This window comes from Bubalus bubalis, chromosome 4 (assembly GCF_019923935.1).
Source record: "Bubalus bubalis isolate 160015118507 breed Murrah chromosome 4, NDDB_SH_1, whole genome shotgun sequence".
Classification (NCBI taxonomy): Eukaryota; Metazoa; Chordata; class Mammalia; order Artiodactyla; family Bovidae; genus Bubalus; species Bubalus bubalis.
Window position 1 is genome coordinate 79,215,777 of NC_059160.1, and position 18,716 is coordinate 79,234,492.

General features: G+C 36.4%; 1 protein-coding gene across 4 annotated transcripts in view; it reads right to left on the minus strand.

Moving 5' to 3' along the window:
• SLC2A13 (solute carrier family 2 member 13) overlaps nt 1-18,716 on the minus strand; it is a 531,951-nt gene that overhangs the window by 290,898 nt on the left and 222,337 nt on the right. For all 4 annotated transcript variants that reach the window (XM_025283988.2, XM_025283989.2, XM_025283990.2 and 1 more), the window contains one exon: nt 5,512-5,620. In XM_025283988.2, coding sequence (XP_025139773.1) covers nt 5,512-5,620 — 109 coding nt within the window. The remainder of the gene's footprint in view (nt 1-5,511; nt 5,621-18,716) is intronic.

Sequence of the window (18,716 nt, forward strand, 5' to 3'; positions counted from 1 at the left end):
GGATTTTCCAGGCAAGAGTACTGGAGTGGGGTGCCACTGCCTTCTCCTAAATCATTATAACTAGACTCAAAAACATTTTTATTAAACAAGGTATTAACCATTACAATCAATACATTTTTGCAAATGAGAAATAAATCTGTCTACTTCTGTAGCATAAAAAACTTATGCTTTGGGATTTGACAAAATGGAAAGCATTTTCTGCCTACTGCTGGATGTGGAAGTGATTTCCCTGCAAAAATTGTCAAGATGCTTGAAGAAGTCATAGTCAGTTGGCAAGAGGTCAGGAGAATATGGCAGATGAGGCAAAACTTTGTGGCCCAATTCACTCAATTTTTGAAGCATTAGTTGCATGATATGCAGTCAGGCGTTGTCATGGAGAAGAATTTGGCCCATTCTGTTGACCAATGCCGGCTCCAGATGTTGCAGTTTTCGGGGCATCTCATTAATTTGCTCAGCATACTTTCTCAGATGTAATGGTTTCATTAGGATTCAGAAAGCTATAGTGGATCAGACTTGTAGCAGACCATCAAACAGTGATCATGACCTTTTTTTGTGCAAGTATGGCTTTGGGAAGTGCTTTGGAGCTTCTTCTCAGTCCAACCACTGAGCTAGTTGTTGTTAGTTGTCATATAAAACTCACTTTTCATTGCTCATCACAATCCAATTGAGAAATGGTTCATTGTTATTGCGAAGAATAAGAGAAGACAACACTCTAATGATGATGCTTTTGATATGTGGTCAGCTCATGAGCCACTGACTTATGGAGCTTTTTCACCTTTCCAATTTGCTTCAAACGCCAAATGACCATAGAATGGTTGATGTTGAGTTCTTCAGCAACTTCTCGTGCAGTTGTAAGAGGATCAGCTTCAATGATCCTCTGTACTGTGAATGTGTTAGCTGTTTGTTAACCACCACTGCACTGTAAAGTTGTAAGCAGTCCCTGGGCCAAATGTGTTGCTGATGTTGTGCGTTATCTCCGCTGCTTTATGGCCCATTTTGAACTCAAATAAGAAAATTGCTCAAATATGCTTTTTTGCCTAACATCATTTCCCTAGTCTAAAATAAATATAAAATAAACAGCAAGTAATAAGGCATTACCAAAAAAAAAAAAAAAAAAAAAAGAAGCGAGAAATGCACATGAAAATGGTGTATAACATAACCACATTTTTTTACAAATGTATTTCAATATAAAATAACAAAGTTCAACAATGCAAAACTGCAATTAGTTTTGCACCAACCCAATATTAATGCTTAGTAAATGATAGCTATTAAGATTAGTATTGCAAGGCCATTTTTTCCAAAGCCTTCTATTATCTCTAGTAAACACAAAGAAGTAGTGATCCACCGGGGATTAAAGTAAAGCAGTTATGCAAGTGGGAATAATCTGCCCATCCTATGTAATTGCCTATTTCCCACCCCTACTTTAAGTTAGTAGAAAAGAGAAAGAAGAGATAAATCTGGGAGCATTAATCTAAAAGAAGAGCAGCTTAAAAATAGCAGACTATTTAGAGTGTCCAAAAGAAGTTTATATACCCATAATCCCTTTTACCTGAAGCTGACATAAAAGCTTAAAATTCTGGATTTCCTTCTCCTCTTTACTGCAGATTTTCTGTGTCACCTTAAAATGATCCATTTAAACACTTGGTTTTCCCAGGTAAAACTCTGCTACTTTCCACCTGTCCAAGATGGACTAATTTTATGATTATCAAGACGTATCAAAATATAGCTTATTTTAAGTTCCTCAAAAGAAGGAAGATGCTAACAAACCCAAAAGTAGCCAAGTGTTTCCTTTCTTTTACTTTCTCTTTTTTTTTTCCCCTCTCCCTCCCTACCACCTAATTACTCACCCATACACATTTTGGTTGTGGTAATAATAATGTGGGAATGACCCTTTCATTAATAAATTAAAAACTCTTAGCTAGAAATTGGAAAACTATTGACACTAAAACCAGAGTTTAGAATAGATCACATGAGAATTACTTAAGTCAGTTGTTTTCACATTAATCATCGTATTCTTCATAGATCACTACTCTTGCATTTATTTTGACATGTGGAAATATTTTATTGGTCTGTGAGGTAGTGCAATAATATAGCAGGAATATATCAGGAAAACAGAACTCTATTTGCTCTGTTCTTCTCTCTTGTGAATAGAGAATAACCTATTCAGCAGCATGTTTGAAATTATTGATTAGAGTCAAAATAGAAAATTGCCTCTTCTAAAAGTTAAATGTAGTGTCTGAAGTATTTAACAGTTTTAAGACCTTAGAAGTCCTATGCTCTATATGACAGGAGGACGATAAGGTATGGGTTAGGATATAAACATGACTTATACAAATATAAGATACCCAGATACACTCACAACATATATATATTTTTTTTTCATAGAGAGAATAAATATTCTAAGAAATAAATCTATTTCTTTAACTGATATAGAATACTAATTAATGGATATAGAAATAAAGATACTATGTGGGAGACCAGAGCAAACTAAACATGGTAAGATTATATAATACAATTGTAAGGATGATTTATGTTTCAATATTTTTTCATATGATCTTTTATGAACTGTTCTTGGTAAAAGTCAGAATTCAAACTTGGGGTAGAAAATGGATTTTATAAAAAATATTTCAACTTCTACAGATTATTAAGTTTGGGTTGGAAATATAAAGGAGCACTGCCTGCTTCATTTTCCACTTGAAAGAGAAGAAGTGAAAAAGAATAAAGAGTAATATACATAAAATATTCATAAAAACTGAATTCTGAATTAAATAACATTTTAAAATGAAAAAATGTAATAGATATTTTCTAGTAAAGGCAATAAAAAGCTATTAAGCTGCATTTAAAGATTATTTTAAACTATAAGAAACAAAAATTATAATAGCATTTACTGTATCTTAAGGATAATGGCGTTGGAGAAGACTCTTGACAGTCCCTTGGACTGCAAGAAGATCCAACCAGTCCATTCTAAAGGACATCAGCCCTGGGTGTTCTTTGGAAGGAATGATGCTAAAGCTGAAACTCCAGTACTTTGGCCACCTCATGCGAAGAGTTGACTCATTGGAAAAGACTCTGATGCTGGGAGGGATTGGGGGCAGGAGGAAAAGGGGATGACAGAGGATGAGATGGCCGGATGGCATCACTGACTCGATGGACGTGAGTCTCAGTGAACTCCGGGAGTTGGTGATGGATAGGGAGGCCTGGCGTGCTGTGATTCACGGGGTCACAAAGAGTTGGACACGACTGAGCGACTGAACTGAACTGAACCGAAGGATAATGGGGGAAAAAATGAAAAAAGAAAAACATACATGCACACACATGAATACAGACTAGATAAAGTAGAAGAAAACACTTTATATGAGGACCCTAAATTAGTCATTTTCCATCCAAATAATAAAAATAGCATGGTCTATTTTTAAATAAATTGATTTACAGTTTTATGGGCTTAAAATATGAATGCCTGAAGTTATGTACTATGAAAAACCAACAGTTACTTAGCATAGGTAACATCATTTAAGTGTCTAGTCTTCTAACCTCCAGTACTAAGGTTATATTAAAGTCTGCAGGAAGTTGCCAGCTATTCTGCATCATGTAGACACAGTATAAAATTAACCATCATTTACCTTATTTTATTATTCCTACTTTTCAGGATTAATGCTCAACTACAAGCAACAGCTGTATTGAAGACATTACCTATTAGTTTGTGATAAGCAAAGTACATTAATGACTATCATACATCTTAAGGAATATCAAAATCCTTATAGTCATATCACTTGATCGCACTGTGAAAAGACTGAGAATTTGGAGAAATGACCACTTTATTAAAATTTGAAAACCTGAATCAGCACACTTTACATTAGATATCACAAGTGGACTATATAACAATCATTTCAACTAGGAACACACTGGCTTCACCTCACCTACCAATTAGATTGGCCCTGTCTGTGATCCTTGTTTTACAGGAATACAAAAAAGCACAACAAAAATTCACTTTCTATGCTTTAAACTTGTCAAATTTAAATGCCTAGAAAAGGGTAGAACAAACAAAAGTTTTTCAGAAATAGGACATATATTAAATTACGTTGATGAACTAAATTTGTACATAGGATTATTACTGAATTGCGTTGTTTGAAAGATTGGTGCTACCCTTGTTACAATTCCATACCATTACCACACTAAGGACAGTGGGATGTACCTCAGAAAAGTCATGGTGTGCCACGTCCAGACACAAAAATGTTAGGTGCTATACTGACAGATAAGCTTAATAGATATGATAATGGTGAGGAAAAAATGAAAGTAAATGTTAGAGGGGAGGAGAGAACCAATATTAAAATGTAGTTCAGAACGCTAACAAGGATTACCATTAAAGTCAAATTCACAAAGGGTATAGATATATTCAAGTTGGAGTTTCTTAGTAAATTCCAACTTAATCTAATGGGTCCTTGGGCCCTAGTTACTTTAACTAATTTACTCTTCTGAAATTACCACAGAATAATTCATTATAACCCAAGTAATTAAAAAAATAATCAAAAGTCCCCAAAACAAATGTTTACTAGGTAAAATCTAATTTTACATAATTTGTATTTTTCTAATGAATAATTTTAACCAGTATGTATAGGGGAAAGCTTCTGAGAACATAGCTTTTCATCAATAACCAGATTCTCAGCAAAAATCAGCTTTTCTCTAACCCATATTCCATCACTTAGGATCTTAAAAGTCTTCTCTTGGAACAATCTTACGTAGCTCTCTTTATGACAATTTGAAATTCTGTATTAAATTGTGAATTTATTTAATGTGTTGTTTCCTGCACCAGCCTGTATACTCTATAAGGCCAAGGACCGTGTCTCCTGTATTCACTGCTATGTATCTAGCACAAAATCAACCATCAAAAATGGGTTTAACATCGAATGAATGAAATATGGCAGAACCCCCACTATTCACTCTGCTTCACCCACAACACACATACAACTTTGAGAATTACTTTGAAAATTAGAAAACGCAGAACTTTTGTATATTCCCTACTTTGCTCCCAGCCCATCCCTGGTCCACTGTACTCTAGTTGTAAAAAACATACTTCTATTAATGTTCTTATGACACTGCATTGTAACTGACTGCCCTAAAAGGAAATGAACTAGTTGTGTGTCCACTGATCTCTAATAAATGCCAGGTTTACCCTTTGGTTTACTTTTTAATGAGAATCAAGAAATAGCTTATGAAAAATGAAACATTTAGTAGCTCAGAATAAAATAAACTAATTGATGGCATAAAAAAGAAATTGTAAGAAATCAAATAAAGCCAATAATTACAATGAACAAAATAAGTCACTTCCTTCTAGTTAAAATTTGGTAAGATTTTTAAACTATACAGTTTTTTTTTTAATACTGTACAGTTAAGTATCTCCCCAAAGGAGACTTCTACACATTTAATAAAAACAAATCAAGAGTTCTACTATTTTTTTCATATAAAATAATTCCTCACAATCTTTTCAGTAAAAAGTTAGAAAGAAATACATACATGATGGTGTTAATGCCTGAGAGCTGTTGGAACATTTGTAGACCACAACCCACAATTAACGCTCGGCGAGTTGGGGGATAACTCAGCATTCTGCAGATCACAGGTCCAGCTTTTTAAAAAAAAGAAGGAAAAAGAAGGACACGTCTATTATTTTTAGCTTCCACAGTAATTATTCCCATTAGGATAAATTTCCCCAAATCTCTATGGAATCAACACAACTTGGCATTTAAAAACAGAACATGTGTACTTTTATAGAAATAGGGGCATAATATATTTTTGAAAACAGTAAATATATGAGTTGAAACTATAAAATCAACTAGAGAGAATTCAAGTTAAAACATTTTATGGATACTAGGGGGAAGATCTACATAACTGTAATGGTTAGAAATTCTTTTTCCTTAAATTCCTATGAGCTGTAATAACCACTCTGTTCTTCTGCTTCCCAGGCAATTAATTACTATTTAAAATCCACTCAATGTGGGACAACTTACAAAGTCACTGGAAAAATGGCTTTAATCAACTGAAAGAATGGCATTCATTAAAAAACAATTAAACAAGGAACAGAATTTATTACAATTTATTTGACTAAAGTAACAAAATTCATTCCAATGTATTTAACTAAAGTTAAGGAATCTGACTGTGATATCAGACTCAGTTATGACTGAAATGAATATTATTAATAAAAATACCCAAAAGATAATAAAGAGATAAAATTTTAAATCTATTTTATATAGGTATATATATGATATTTATAGATTCTTTAATAGTTTCCTAGTGGTTTTAAATGATACTTTAAAAATATCAATGGGCTTTCAAAATGGTGTCTCTGTATCAGAATCTAGACCGATTCTAAAAAGCTCTAGATCTGAACCCCCAGGCCTTAAGTAAGGTAACTAACCAATTGGGGCCTATCATTTGGCCATAACTACCTAAGTGCCCCTTCTATTCCCGGAAGTGCTTGTAACAACGTCACAGACGCATGCTGTATAGTGTCGTGGTGCCAGAGTTGACTAAAAGGATCTTTGGTATTCCCATTGTATAAGAAATAGCCTGCGATCACTAGGATGTTAATTGCTTCATTAGAGGAATTTTTCCTGGAGGCTATTTTTTTTTTTTTTTTAAGTAAACCCTAAACCAAGTCATTGGAAGGACTGATGTTGAAGCTGAAACTCCAATACTTTCGCCACCTGATGCGAAGAGCTGACTCATTTGAAAAGACCCTGATTCTGGGAAAGATTAAGGGCAGGAGAAGGGGACGACAGAGGATGAGATGGTTGGATGGCCATCACCGACTCAATGGACATGGGTTGGGTAGACTCCGGCAATTTGTGACGGACAGGAAGCCTGGCGTGCTGCGGTTCATGGGTCGCAAAGAGTCAGACATGACTGAGCGACTGAACTGATACTGATACTGAAACCAAGTCTGGTAGAAATCTGAGAAAATTTCACTATTTTGGAATCTTCTGGAAATCTAATATTCCAGTTCACAGAAATGGAATAGAATGTGCTATTGTCTCAGCAATAAAAGTTCATACAGGATGTCAAGGCAGCGCATTAATTAGTATTGAACCTTACTGGGTGAAGATATTCATCTCTACAAAGGAACGATTATAATCACATGAAGACTTGATTGACTTCCAACAATTTTGTCTCTAGATGGTAAGACTGGACACACTCATTTAGAAAGCATGCTAAGAGTATTATAAATTTCAAGTTGTTTTATATTTAAGTAAAGTTTTAAGAAGGTTGTTTCAAATAGGTAGCTTTTATGACAATATAGAAATATATCTGGATCAGTTCTCTGAAAAGCAGACTCATCTTCAAACTTAGAAATCTATGAATGAGCCACAAAATAAGGACTGTGCACACCATCACATAAACATCTACCTATTTCCATAAATCAAAAAATTATATACAAGATTATTCAGTGGCTAAGTTGTAGCTGATTGTTTGTTATCCCATGGACTGTAGCACTCAGGCTCCTATGTCTTTACAGAATCAGACTTTACTTTCACCACCAGACACATCCACAGGTGAGCACTGTTTACACTTTGGCCCATTACTTAATTCTTTCGGGAGTATTTAGTGATTGCCTTCCATCCTTCCCCAGTAGCATACTGGACACCTTCCCACCTGGGGAGCGCATCTTCTAGTGTCATATATTTGTGACTTTTCGTACTGTTAATAGGGTTTCTTGCGGCAAGAATAACAGAGTGGGTTGCCATTTCCTCCTCCAGTGGACCATGTTTTGTCAGAACTCTTCACTATGACACATCTGTCTTGGGTGGCCTTGTACAGCATGGCTCAAAGCTTCACTGAGTTATGCAAGCCCTTTCACCATGACAAGAATGTGATCCAGGAAGGGGAATATATTATAATTTACTTTATATACCATGAAAAAAATTTAAAGACAACAACTATGATGTTATGACAAAACAGAACAAAACAAAAAACACCCAAATACATTTTTCAGCTTTTAGGAAACTCCATAGATGAGAAACTAGTCTTCTGCAAGAAATCTATCATAATCTTTGGATAGATGTATCTATTTGCTCTATTAACCTATTTCATGACTTGATAGTTTAAGCAATACTGATATGGGAGGGCAGAAAAATAAAGAGAAAATGATGACAAATTAGGATTAAAGTTTTATTAGCCAAAATAACAAGAGATAAATTATCACATAACATCACATATTTATTTCCAGTTGTTTTTTTTTTTTTAATCTGGGTTTTGAAAAACAGAGCTGGAGTAATCAGGTTCTGTGACTTTAAACTATACTCGAAAGCTACAGGAATCAAAACAGCATGTACTGGCAAAAAATCAAAAATATAGATCAATGGAACATAATAGAAAATCCAGAGATAAACACAAGCACCTATGGTGATCGATCTATGATAAATGAGGCAAGAACCAGACATAGAACAACAGACTGGTTCCAAACTGGGAAAGGAGTATGTCAAGGTTGTATATTGTCACCCTGCTTATCTAACTTATATGCAGAGTACATCACTGCAAATGCTGGGCTGGATGAAACACAAGTTGAAATGAAGATTGCTGGGAAAAATATCAATAACCTCAGATATGCAGATGACACCACCCTTATGGCAGAAAATGAAGAGGAACTGAAGAGCCTCTTGATGAAAGTGAAAGAGGACAATGAAATGCTGGCTTAAAACTCAACATTCGAAAAACAAAGATCACGGTATCTGGTTCCATCATTCATTCATTAATTATTTCATTTCAGGCACTTATTCGTCTCCAACTCTTTGCAACCCAATGGACTGCAGCACGCCAGGCCTCCCTGTCCATCACCAATTCCCAGAACTTACTCAAACTCATGTCCATTGAGTCGGTGATGCCATCCAACCATCTCATCCTCTGCTGTCCCCTTCTCCCCCTGCCTTCAATCTTTCCCAGCATCATGGTCTTTTCAAATGAGTCAGCTCCTTGCATCAGGTGGCCAAAGAATTGGAGTTTCAGCTTCAACCTCCAGTTTCAGTCCTTCCAATGAACAACCAGGACTGAACTCCTTTAGGATAAGCTAGCTGGATCTCCTTGCAGTCCAAGGGACTCTCAACAGTCTTCTCCAACACCACAGTTTAAAAACATTAATTCTTTGGTGCTCAGCTTTCTTTATAGTCCAATTCTCACATCTGTACACGACTACTGGAAAAACAATAGCTTTGAATAGACAGTCCTTTGTTGGCAAAGTAATCTCTCCTATTTAATAAGCTGTCTAGGTTGGTCATAACTTTTCTTCCAAGGAGCAAACGCCTTTTAATTTCATGGCTGCAGTCACCAACTGCAGTGATTTTGGAGCTCAAAAAAAAAAAAAAAAAAAGTCTGACACTGTTTCTACTATTTCCCCACCTATTTCCCATGAAGTGATGGGACCAAATGCCATGATCTTCGTTTTCTGAATGTTGAGCTTTAAGCCAACTTTTTCACTCTCCATTTTCACTTTCATCAAGAGGCTCTTTAGTTCTTCTTTGCTTTCTGCAATAAGGGTGGTGTAATCTGCACATCTGAGGTTATTGATCTTTCTCCCCACAAACTTGATTCCAGCTTGGGCTTCATCCAGCCCAGGGTTTCTCATGATGTACTCTGTATATAAGTTAAATAAGCAGAGCAACAATATATAGCCTTGACGTACTCCTTTTCCTATTTGGAACCAGTCTGTTGTTCCATGTACAGTTCTAACTGTTGCTTCCTGACCTGCATAGAGATTTCTCAAGAGAAAGGTCAGGTGGTCTGGTAACCCCATCTCTTTAAGAATTTTCCAGATTTTATTGTGATCCACACAGTTAAAGGCTTTGGCATAGTCAATAGAGCAGAGATAGATGTTTTTCTGGAACTCTCTTGGTTTTTGATGATCCAGCAGATGTTGGCAATTTGGTCTCTGGTTCCTCTGCCTTTTATAAATCCAACTTGAACATCTGGAAGTTCATGGTTCATGTATTGTTTAAGCCTGGACTGGAGAATTTTGAGCATTACTTTGCTAGCATGTAAGAGGAGTGCAATTGTGCAGTAGTTTGAGCATTCTTTGGCATTACCTTTCTTTGGGATTGGAATGAAAATGGACCTTTTCCAGTCCTGTGGCCACTGCTGAGTTTTCCAAATTTCCTGGCATATTGAGTGCAGCGCTTTCACAGTATCATCTTTTAGGATTTGAAATAGCTCAACTGGAATTCCATCACCTCCACTAGCTTTGTTCGTAGTGATGCTTCCTAAGGCCCACTTGAATTCCCATACATGATGTCTGGTTCTAGGTGAGTGATCACACCATCTTGAATATCTGGGTCATTAAGATCTTTTTTGTATAGTTATTCTGTGTATTTTTGCCACCTCTTCTTAATATCTTCTGCTTCCGTTAGGTCCATATATTTTCTTTCCTTTATTATGCCCATTTTTGCATGAAGAGTTCCCTTGATATCTCTAATTTTCTTAAAGTGATCTCTAGTCTTTCCCATTCCATCTGGTTCCATTACTTCATGGCAAATAGATGGGAAACAATGCAAACAGTGACAGGTTTGTTTTCTTGGGCTCCAAAATCACTGCAGATGGTGACTGCAGCCATGAAAAAAAAAAGACATTTGGTCCTTGGGAGAAAAGCTAGGACCAACCTAGACAGCTTATTAAAAAGCAGAGACTTTTTGGACTGCATGATCAAACCAATCAGTCCTAAAGGAAATCAGTCCTGTATATTCATTAGAAGGACTGATGCTGAAGCTGAAACTCCAATACTTCGGCCACCTGATGCGAAGAACTGACTCACTGGAGAAAATCCTGATACTAGGAAAGATTGAAGGCAGGAGGAGAAGGGGATGACAGAGAGTGAGATGGTTGGACGGCATCATCAATTTGATGGACATGAGTTTGAGCACACTCCAGGAGTTGGTGATGGACAGGGAAGCCTGGCGGGCTGCAGTGAATGGGGTAACAAAGAGTTGGACATGGCTTAGTGACTGAACTGAACTGAACTGAAAGACACTTTCTTCACTAAGTGGTGCTAGGAGAACTAGACAGCTACATGTAAAATAATAAAGTTAGAACTCTTCCTAGCACTACACACAAAAATAAACTCAAAATTGACTAAAGACCTAAGTTAAGGCTAGATACTACAGAAATCTTAGAATAGAACATAGGCAGAACACTTTCTGACATAATTTACATCATGATCTTTTTTGATATATCCCCTTTATTTTACTTTGAAAATAAAAAAAGATAAACAAATGGGGCCTAATTAAACTTAAAAGCTTTTGCACAGCAAAGAAACTGTAAATAAAATGAATAGACAACCACATAATGGGAGAAAATATTTGCAAACAAAGAGGCTGACAAGGGATTAATCTCTCTAATATACAAATAGCTCATGCAGCTCAATATAAAAAAAGTTAAAAACAACAAACAATCCAATCAAGAAATGGATGAAAGATCGTATTTCTCCAAAGAGGACATACAGATGGCCAAAGGACACACGAAAAGATCACTAATTATTAGAGAAATGCAAATAAAAACTACATGAGGTATCAACCTCACACAGGTCAGAATGGCCACCATCAAAAAAATCTATAAACAATCAATGCTGGAGAGGATGTGGAGAAAAGTGAACCCTCCTACACTGTTGGTGGGAATGTAGATTGGTACACATGGATAAAAGTATGAAGGATCCTTAAAAAACTAGAGGTAGAGCTACCATGTGATCCTGTCATCTGGAGAAAATCATAATTTGAAAAGATACATGCATCCAATGTTTATTACAGCACTATTTACAGTAGCCAGGACATGGAAGCAACCTAAATGTTCATCAACAGAGGAATGCATAAAAAAGATCTGGTGTATATATACACAATGGAATATTACTAAGCCATGAAGCAGAATGAAATAATGTCATCTGCAGCAACATGGATGGACCTAGAGAGTGTCACAATGAACGAAGTCAGACAGAGAAATAAAAAAATCATATCATTTTGTTTACATGTAGAACCTTAAAAAAACGTTACAAAATGAACTTATTTACAAAACAGAGTCACAGATGTAGAAAACAAACTTATGGTTACCAGGGGGAAAAAGGGGGAGCGATAAATTGGGAGATTGGGATTAACATATGTACACTACCATATATAAGACAGATAACTAATAAGGACCTACTGTATACAGGTTCTCAAAACTCTGTAATGACTTATATGGGAAAAGAATCTAATAAAGAGTAGATATATGTATATGTATACTCGATTCACTTTGCTGAAGAGCTAAAACTAACACAATACTTTAAATCAACTATACTACAATAAAAATGAAAAACAATGTTACAGATAAAAAATATGGTTACATTTGGGTTTTAGACTTTCTTTTGGTTTGGAATTCCTAATAATAATAAACAATGGTAGTTCCTTTACTGTACTGAAATATTTTTTAAAGATAAATTTTGGTCATAGCAGCTGTACATCTGATTATGCATGAACAGATTTAAATAATTTTCTTTCATTAAAATCATAAACTAAGCTTTATTAGGCAGTAAAACTAACTTCATGAATGCAAACCATTAATCTTCATTTTATGCAAGCTATGAGGCAAGAAATATTCAAATATATTAATAGGTAGAGTGTGAAAATTTAAAATGTCATGCTCTACTTATAAAATGTCTTTTGAGTTTTGTAATTAAAAACACTTTAAGTACACAAACATTTCACAGTTTATTGTTAACAAAACATTTGTCTTTGAAAAACAGAAATTCCCACACAATAAAAACTAAAGCCTCTAGATAATTAAAGCAAAATGGAAATGAAGAGTACAAAATATAATACATAATAAAACAATACAGGCAAAAACTCCAAATGGGTTTATCTTTTCCATCATTCTGAACACTTCATACTAAGTGTCAACAACTTTCACAGTGATCATCCAGTTGTGGCAGGGGCTCTGGTGTAAAGGACAGTCTGACAAGTGCAGCCATTCCTGTGGACAGGCTGACTGTGAAGAAGCTGAGCCCACAGAATTTTCTCCGGGTGTGATTAAAAAATGCACTAGACCACACTTTGTATAAAATTCCAGGTCCTGACTTCCACTTTCAGACAAGATGAAGTAACAGTTACCAGATTTACCTCCAATATGCAACAATTAAAAAGCCAGGCAACAATGCATGAAACAATACTTCACATGATAAGGAGACAAAGAATATGACTCCTGAGATTCAGGAAGTAAATGAGATGAACGTTACAAATGCCCCAGCTAAAATCTGGAATAAAGTATTCAGGCAGTTATACAGAAGGCTGCAGTATGGGGAGGGGAAACCAGGCAAACTGATGGCCACCTTAAGTTGAAACAGTGCAGCTCAGGACCCAGGTGACAAGAGTTCACAGTGCAGAGTGCTGGAGAGAAGAGAACATCACAGAGAGGACACTGGAGATACGCAGGACTCTTTGAATTTTCAGTTGAGAACTGATTAGTAAACATTTTGTGAAGAAACTACCCTAGGCAGGAGAAAGAGTCGCAGGAAAGAACTAAAGTAGTGAACTCCAGGAATTTACACAGAACTAGCATAAGGAAGAATATTCAGAAGAGTTTTACCTCAGTAATATATATATTTAGTCCAAGGTTAAACATTGCTTGGACACCATCTAAAACATTTAAATTAAAGACTCAAATGCTTCCAAGAAAGTGAGTAGCATCCCAGAACCAAGTTCAACAGTAAGATAAAATTCAATAGTTCTGGCATACCATAAAAAATTACCAGGCATGCAAAAAGGTGGGAAAGTACAACTTGTAATGATAAAGAGTTTAATTTAGCAAGAGGACATAACAACCCTAAACTTCTTGGCACCTAATAAAAGCTTCAAATTATATGAAGCATAAAACACAACTCCAAGGGAAAACAGAAAAACCCAAAGTTATGCTTGGATATTTCATTGCCTCTTTCTGAGTAATAGTCAAAATAGGCTAAGCAAAGATAATCAGCAAAGATACAGAAGACATCAACAACACGATAAACAAACTTGACCTAGTATTCAGACCACATCCTATAGACCAAATGTTCTTTTCAACAGTAAATGTATGTTAAATGTCTTAGAACATTTATTAAGACAGATTATATTCTGAGCTCTAAAACTGGTCTCAATTAATTTAATAGGATTCAAGTCATACAGAGAGTGTTCTCTGATTATAATAAAATTAACATACAAATCAATAAATGGGAAGATAATTGGAAAATACCCCCCAGATCAGAACCTGAATAACAAATTTCCGTGGATCAAAGAAATAATGGGAAATTAGAAAGTATTCTGAACTAAAATAATATGAAAATGCATCATACAAAAACTTGTGGAATGGAGCTAAAGTAGAATAGAGGAAAATTTATAGCAACAACCTTGGCTTCCACCTTATAAAATCAGAAGAGGGACAAAAGAAACCCCTCAAAACACAAGATAAAATAATAATAAAGATCTGAACGGAAATCCATGAAATAGATAAGGAGACAACTGAGGAAAAAAATCAATCAAATGAAACCAAAATCTGGCTCATTGAAAATATCAATAAAATTGATAAACTTTGAGCCAGATTGTGGAAGGCTGAATAATGGCCCCTCAAAAGATATATATCTCCTAATCCCTAGAGCTTGTTAATGTTACCTCAGATGTCAAAATATAGTGTTTGTGGATGTGAGTAAGGATTTGTCATATGGGAAGATTATCCTGGATTATTCCAGTTGGGCCTAAAAGCTATCACATGTAACCCAAAAAGAGGGAGGCAAAAAGAGGGAGGCAAAAAGAGATTCAGACAGAATAGGAGAAGGCAATGTGACCATGAGTGCATATGTTGAATTGATGTAGCCAGAAGCCAAGGAATGCTGGTTAATGTTTTTTTTTTAAAGCAAGAAACAGATTTCCCTCTGGAGTCTAGTGGGTGCATGGCCCTGCAGACACTTTTATTTCAACCTAGTAAAACTTATTTTGAACCAGACTGTGAGAATAAATTTCTATTGTTTTACGTTACCAACATTGTGGTAATTTGTTACGACAGCCATAGGGAAAGACCAGGGAAAAAAAGAGAGAAGACACAAATCACCAACATCATAAATGAAGGAACTAAAATCAATACAGATATCTACAGATATCATGAGAAATGCTGGGCTGGAAGAAGCACAAGCTGGAATCAAGATTGCCAGGAGAAATATCAATAACCTCAGATACGCAGATGACACCACCCTTATGGCAGAAAGTGAAGAGGAACTCAAAAGCCTCTTGATGAAGGTGAAAGAGGAGAGTGAAAAAGTTGGCTTAAAGCTCAACATTCAGAAAACTAAGATCATGGCATCTGGTCCCATCACTTCATGGGAAATGGATGGGGAAACAGAGGAAACAGTGTCAGACTTTATTTTTTGGGGATCCAAAATCACTGCAGATGATGATTGCAGCCATGAAATTAAAAGAGGCTTACTTCTTGGAAGGAAAGTTATGACCAACCTAGATAGCATATTAAAAAAGCAGAGACATTACTTTGCCAACAAAGGTCCGTCTAGTCAAGCCTATGGTTTTTCCAGTGGTCATGTATGGATGTGAGAGTTGGACTGTGAAGAAAGCTGAGCACCAAAGAATTGATGCTTTTGAACTGTGGTGTTGGAGAAGACTCATTTTTTTTTTTTTTTTTGCATATTTCTAATTTTATTTTTAAACTTTACATAATTGTATTAGTTTTGCCAAATATCAAAATGAATCCGCCACAGGTATACATGTGTTCCCCATCCTGAACCCTCCTCCCTCCTCCCTCCCCATTCCATCCCTCTGGGTCATCCCAGTGCACCAGCCCCAAGCATCCAGTATCGTGCCCCGGACCTGGACTGGCAACTCGTTTCATACATGATATTTTACATGTTTCAATGCCATTCTCCCAAATCTTCCCACCCTCTCCCTCTCTAGCAGAGTCCATAAGACTAGAGTCCCTTGGACTGCAAGGAGATCCAACCAGTCCATCCTAAAGGAGATCAGTCCTGGGTGTTCATTGGAAGGACTGATGTTGAAACTCCAATACTTTGCCTACCTGATGAGAAGAGCTGACTGATGTGAAAAGACCCTGATGCTGGGAAAGATTGAGGGCAGGAGGAAAAGGGGATGACAGAGGATGAGATGGTTGGATGGCATCACCAACTCAATCAAAATGAGTTTGGGTAGGCTCCAGGAGTTGGTGATGGACAGGGAGGCCTGGCATTGCTGCATCTCATGGGGTCACAAAGAGCTGGACACAACTGAGCGACTGAACTGTACTGAACTGAACTGCCATTATCCCCAGCCTTAATTCCCAAGTTATCTATTGCAAATCATTCATTTCAATCTGTTCCTTTCTCCATTCCTGTATCTAAGGAGTTGAGCATCATTTACAAATAATTAGGAAAACAGGCCATTCTGGTTTCATGCCAAATTAAGCATTTCTATGAGTCAGGCCCTCCATGCTGGCCAGAGGATCTCCATTCATCTCGAGTTGGCTTTCAATTAGATTCCCACAACATCTATTTCAACACTCCATCTCCTTGGAATTCTGTCATTCTCTGCAGCCTCTCAGACCAAATATTCTCTAGTCCACTTATCACACCTGAAGTACCAACCATGAGTTTACTCTTTCCTAGGTACAGAAACAGAAACAGGCTCTGCCTTGGAAGACTTCATAATATTGGGGTGGGGAGAAAGTCATGAACAGAAATGAAACAAGCTACTGCACACCAGTTTAAGGGCTCTAACAGAGGTTCATGTAAAGTATTATGAAATTGAGAAATAGGGAAGAACCCAGAAAGAGTGCGCAAGCTCGACATGTAGAGAAGTCGTCATTTCTCTCCCCAGACCCTATGTTACCTAATTTCATTTTAATACAGGACAAAAAAAAAAAGTGTCATTTGGCTATCATTCCCTCTTCCTACTTCCCATATCCAGTGAGCTGCCAAATTCTAATGAAAATTAATGAATATACACCTGACTCGTTTCCACAAAATATTAGGAAAATTCTTGCTTTTGCTTCTGTGCCCTCTTTGCCTCCCCAGCTCTCTACTGTCCTGCTTGGCGCTTATCTGTGTCCTTTGTGAGACCGCATGGCAGTGGACAGTACTTGCACAGGTCACCATGGAAATTCCAGCTCCACTGCTCAGCCACTGGTGAGGTCTTTCACATGTTATTCAATTTTGCTAAGCCTTTATCTCCTCCTTAGTTAAGTGGACATAGAAGTAGAACTTACAATTATGAAGACAGAGATAGTTAGCTTCGTGGCATACACTATGTGTTATAGTTAATTTACATGTCACCTTGACTGGGTTACAGGATACCCAGATATTTGATTAAATATTATTTCTGGATATGCCTATGAAGGTGTGTCTAGATAGGATTAACATTTGAATTGGCAGACTGGGTAAAGCAGATTGCCCTCCTCAATATGGGTACGTGCATGCATGCTAAGTCACTTCAGTCATGTCCAACTCTTTGTGACCCCATGAACTGCAGCCCACCAGGCTACTCTGTGCATGGGATTCTCCAGGCAAGAATCTAATTGAAAGCTGAAACTCCAATACTTTGGCCACCTGATGCAAAGAGCTGACTGATTAGAAAAGACCCTGATGCTGGGTAAGATTGAAGGCAGGAGAAAAAGGGGACGACAGAGGATGAGATGGTTGCATGGCATCACTGACTCAATGGACATGAGTCTGAACAAGCTCCAGGAGATGGTGAAGGACAGGGAAGCCTGGTGTGCTGCAGTCCATTGGGTCGCAAAGAGTTGGACACAACTAAGCGACTGAACAACAACAACTAAGATCATAAGTACAGCCATGCTGTTTTTTCCTTCTATGTGCAGCAGATGATGTTTGTGATTACAAGGTGGTGCTTGGCATATATTCTATTTGGAAGAATGGATTGCTGCTATCGATAAATTCAATCCCATGTGGTTCAATCATTGCTTCACCATCTGGCAATTATGCCAATGCATCCTGAAATTCTTCCAAAGAATCAATTTGCCAATATGCTGTGCTATGCTAATTGTCTTTAGATATATGTTCATGAGCTGATCATGATACATTATGGCCTGTATGCATAGACTGAATAATCTAGTTATTATTATTCTGAGTTGCTAAAGTAAACGCTGTTTTCTATGATAGGACTTAATGGTTCTAAAATACTGTTTTTCAAAAATCTATTCTTGTTACTACCAAGAATTTTTTTTTTAAGTTCTAAAAGTATTTCCTTCATCAGAGGTATCTATATAAACAAAGGTGATCAAAAAATAGATTCCCTAAACAAGCAATTCTCAAACAGTATCAAGAGTAATAAGTCTCCAAATATAAAGAAACCAGATTCAAATCCAGCTCAGTTCTATAGAAACCTTGTGACCTTGGGCAGGTTCTTTACCCTTTCTGAGTCTCACATTCTTCATATGAGATAACATCTACCTCACAACAGTGCTCTGATAATTAAAAGTGATAATACATGTGGAGTATATTGCACCAAAACTCAAATAATGATGCTATGATTTCATCCATCAGCTCTATAGAATTTATCTGTAGTTGAATACAATTAAAACGTTTTAAATAAAATATTGTGAGTAAATTGCACAAAGAGATTTCATTTTTAAGATTCCGTAAAATAATTCAAAGAGTTTTATTAACATAAAAAATAGGTGAATTCTATACTTATAATTTCTATATCTTCTAAATTAACAGTACACATCTA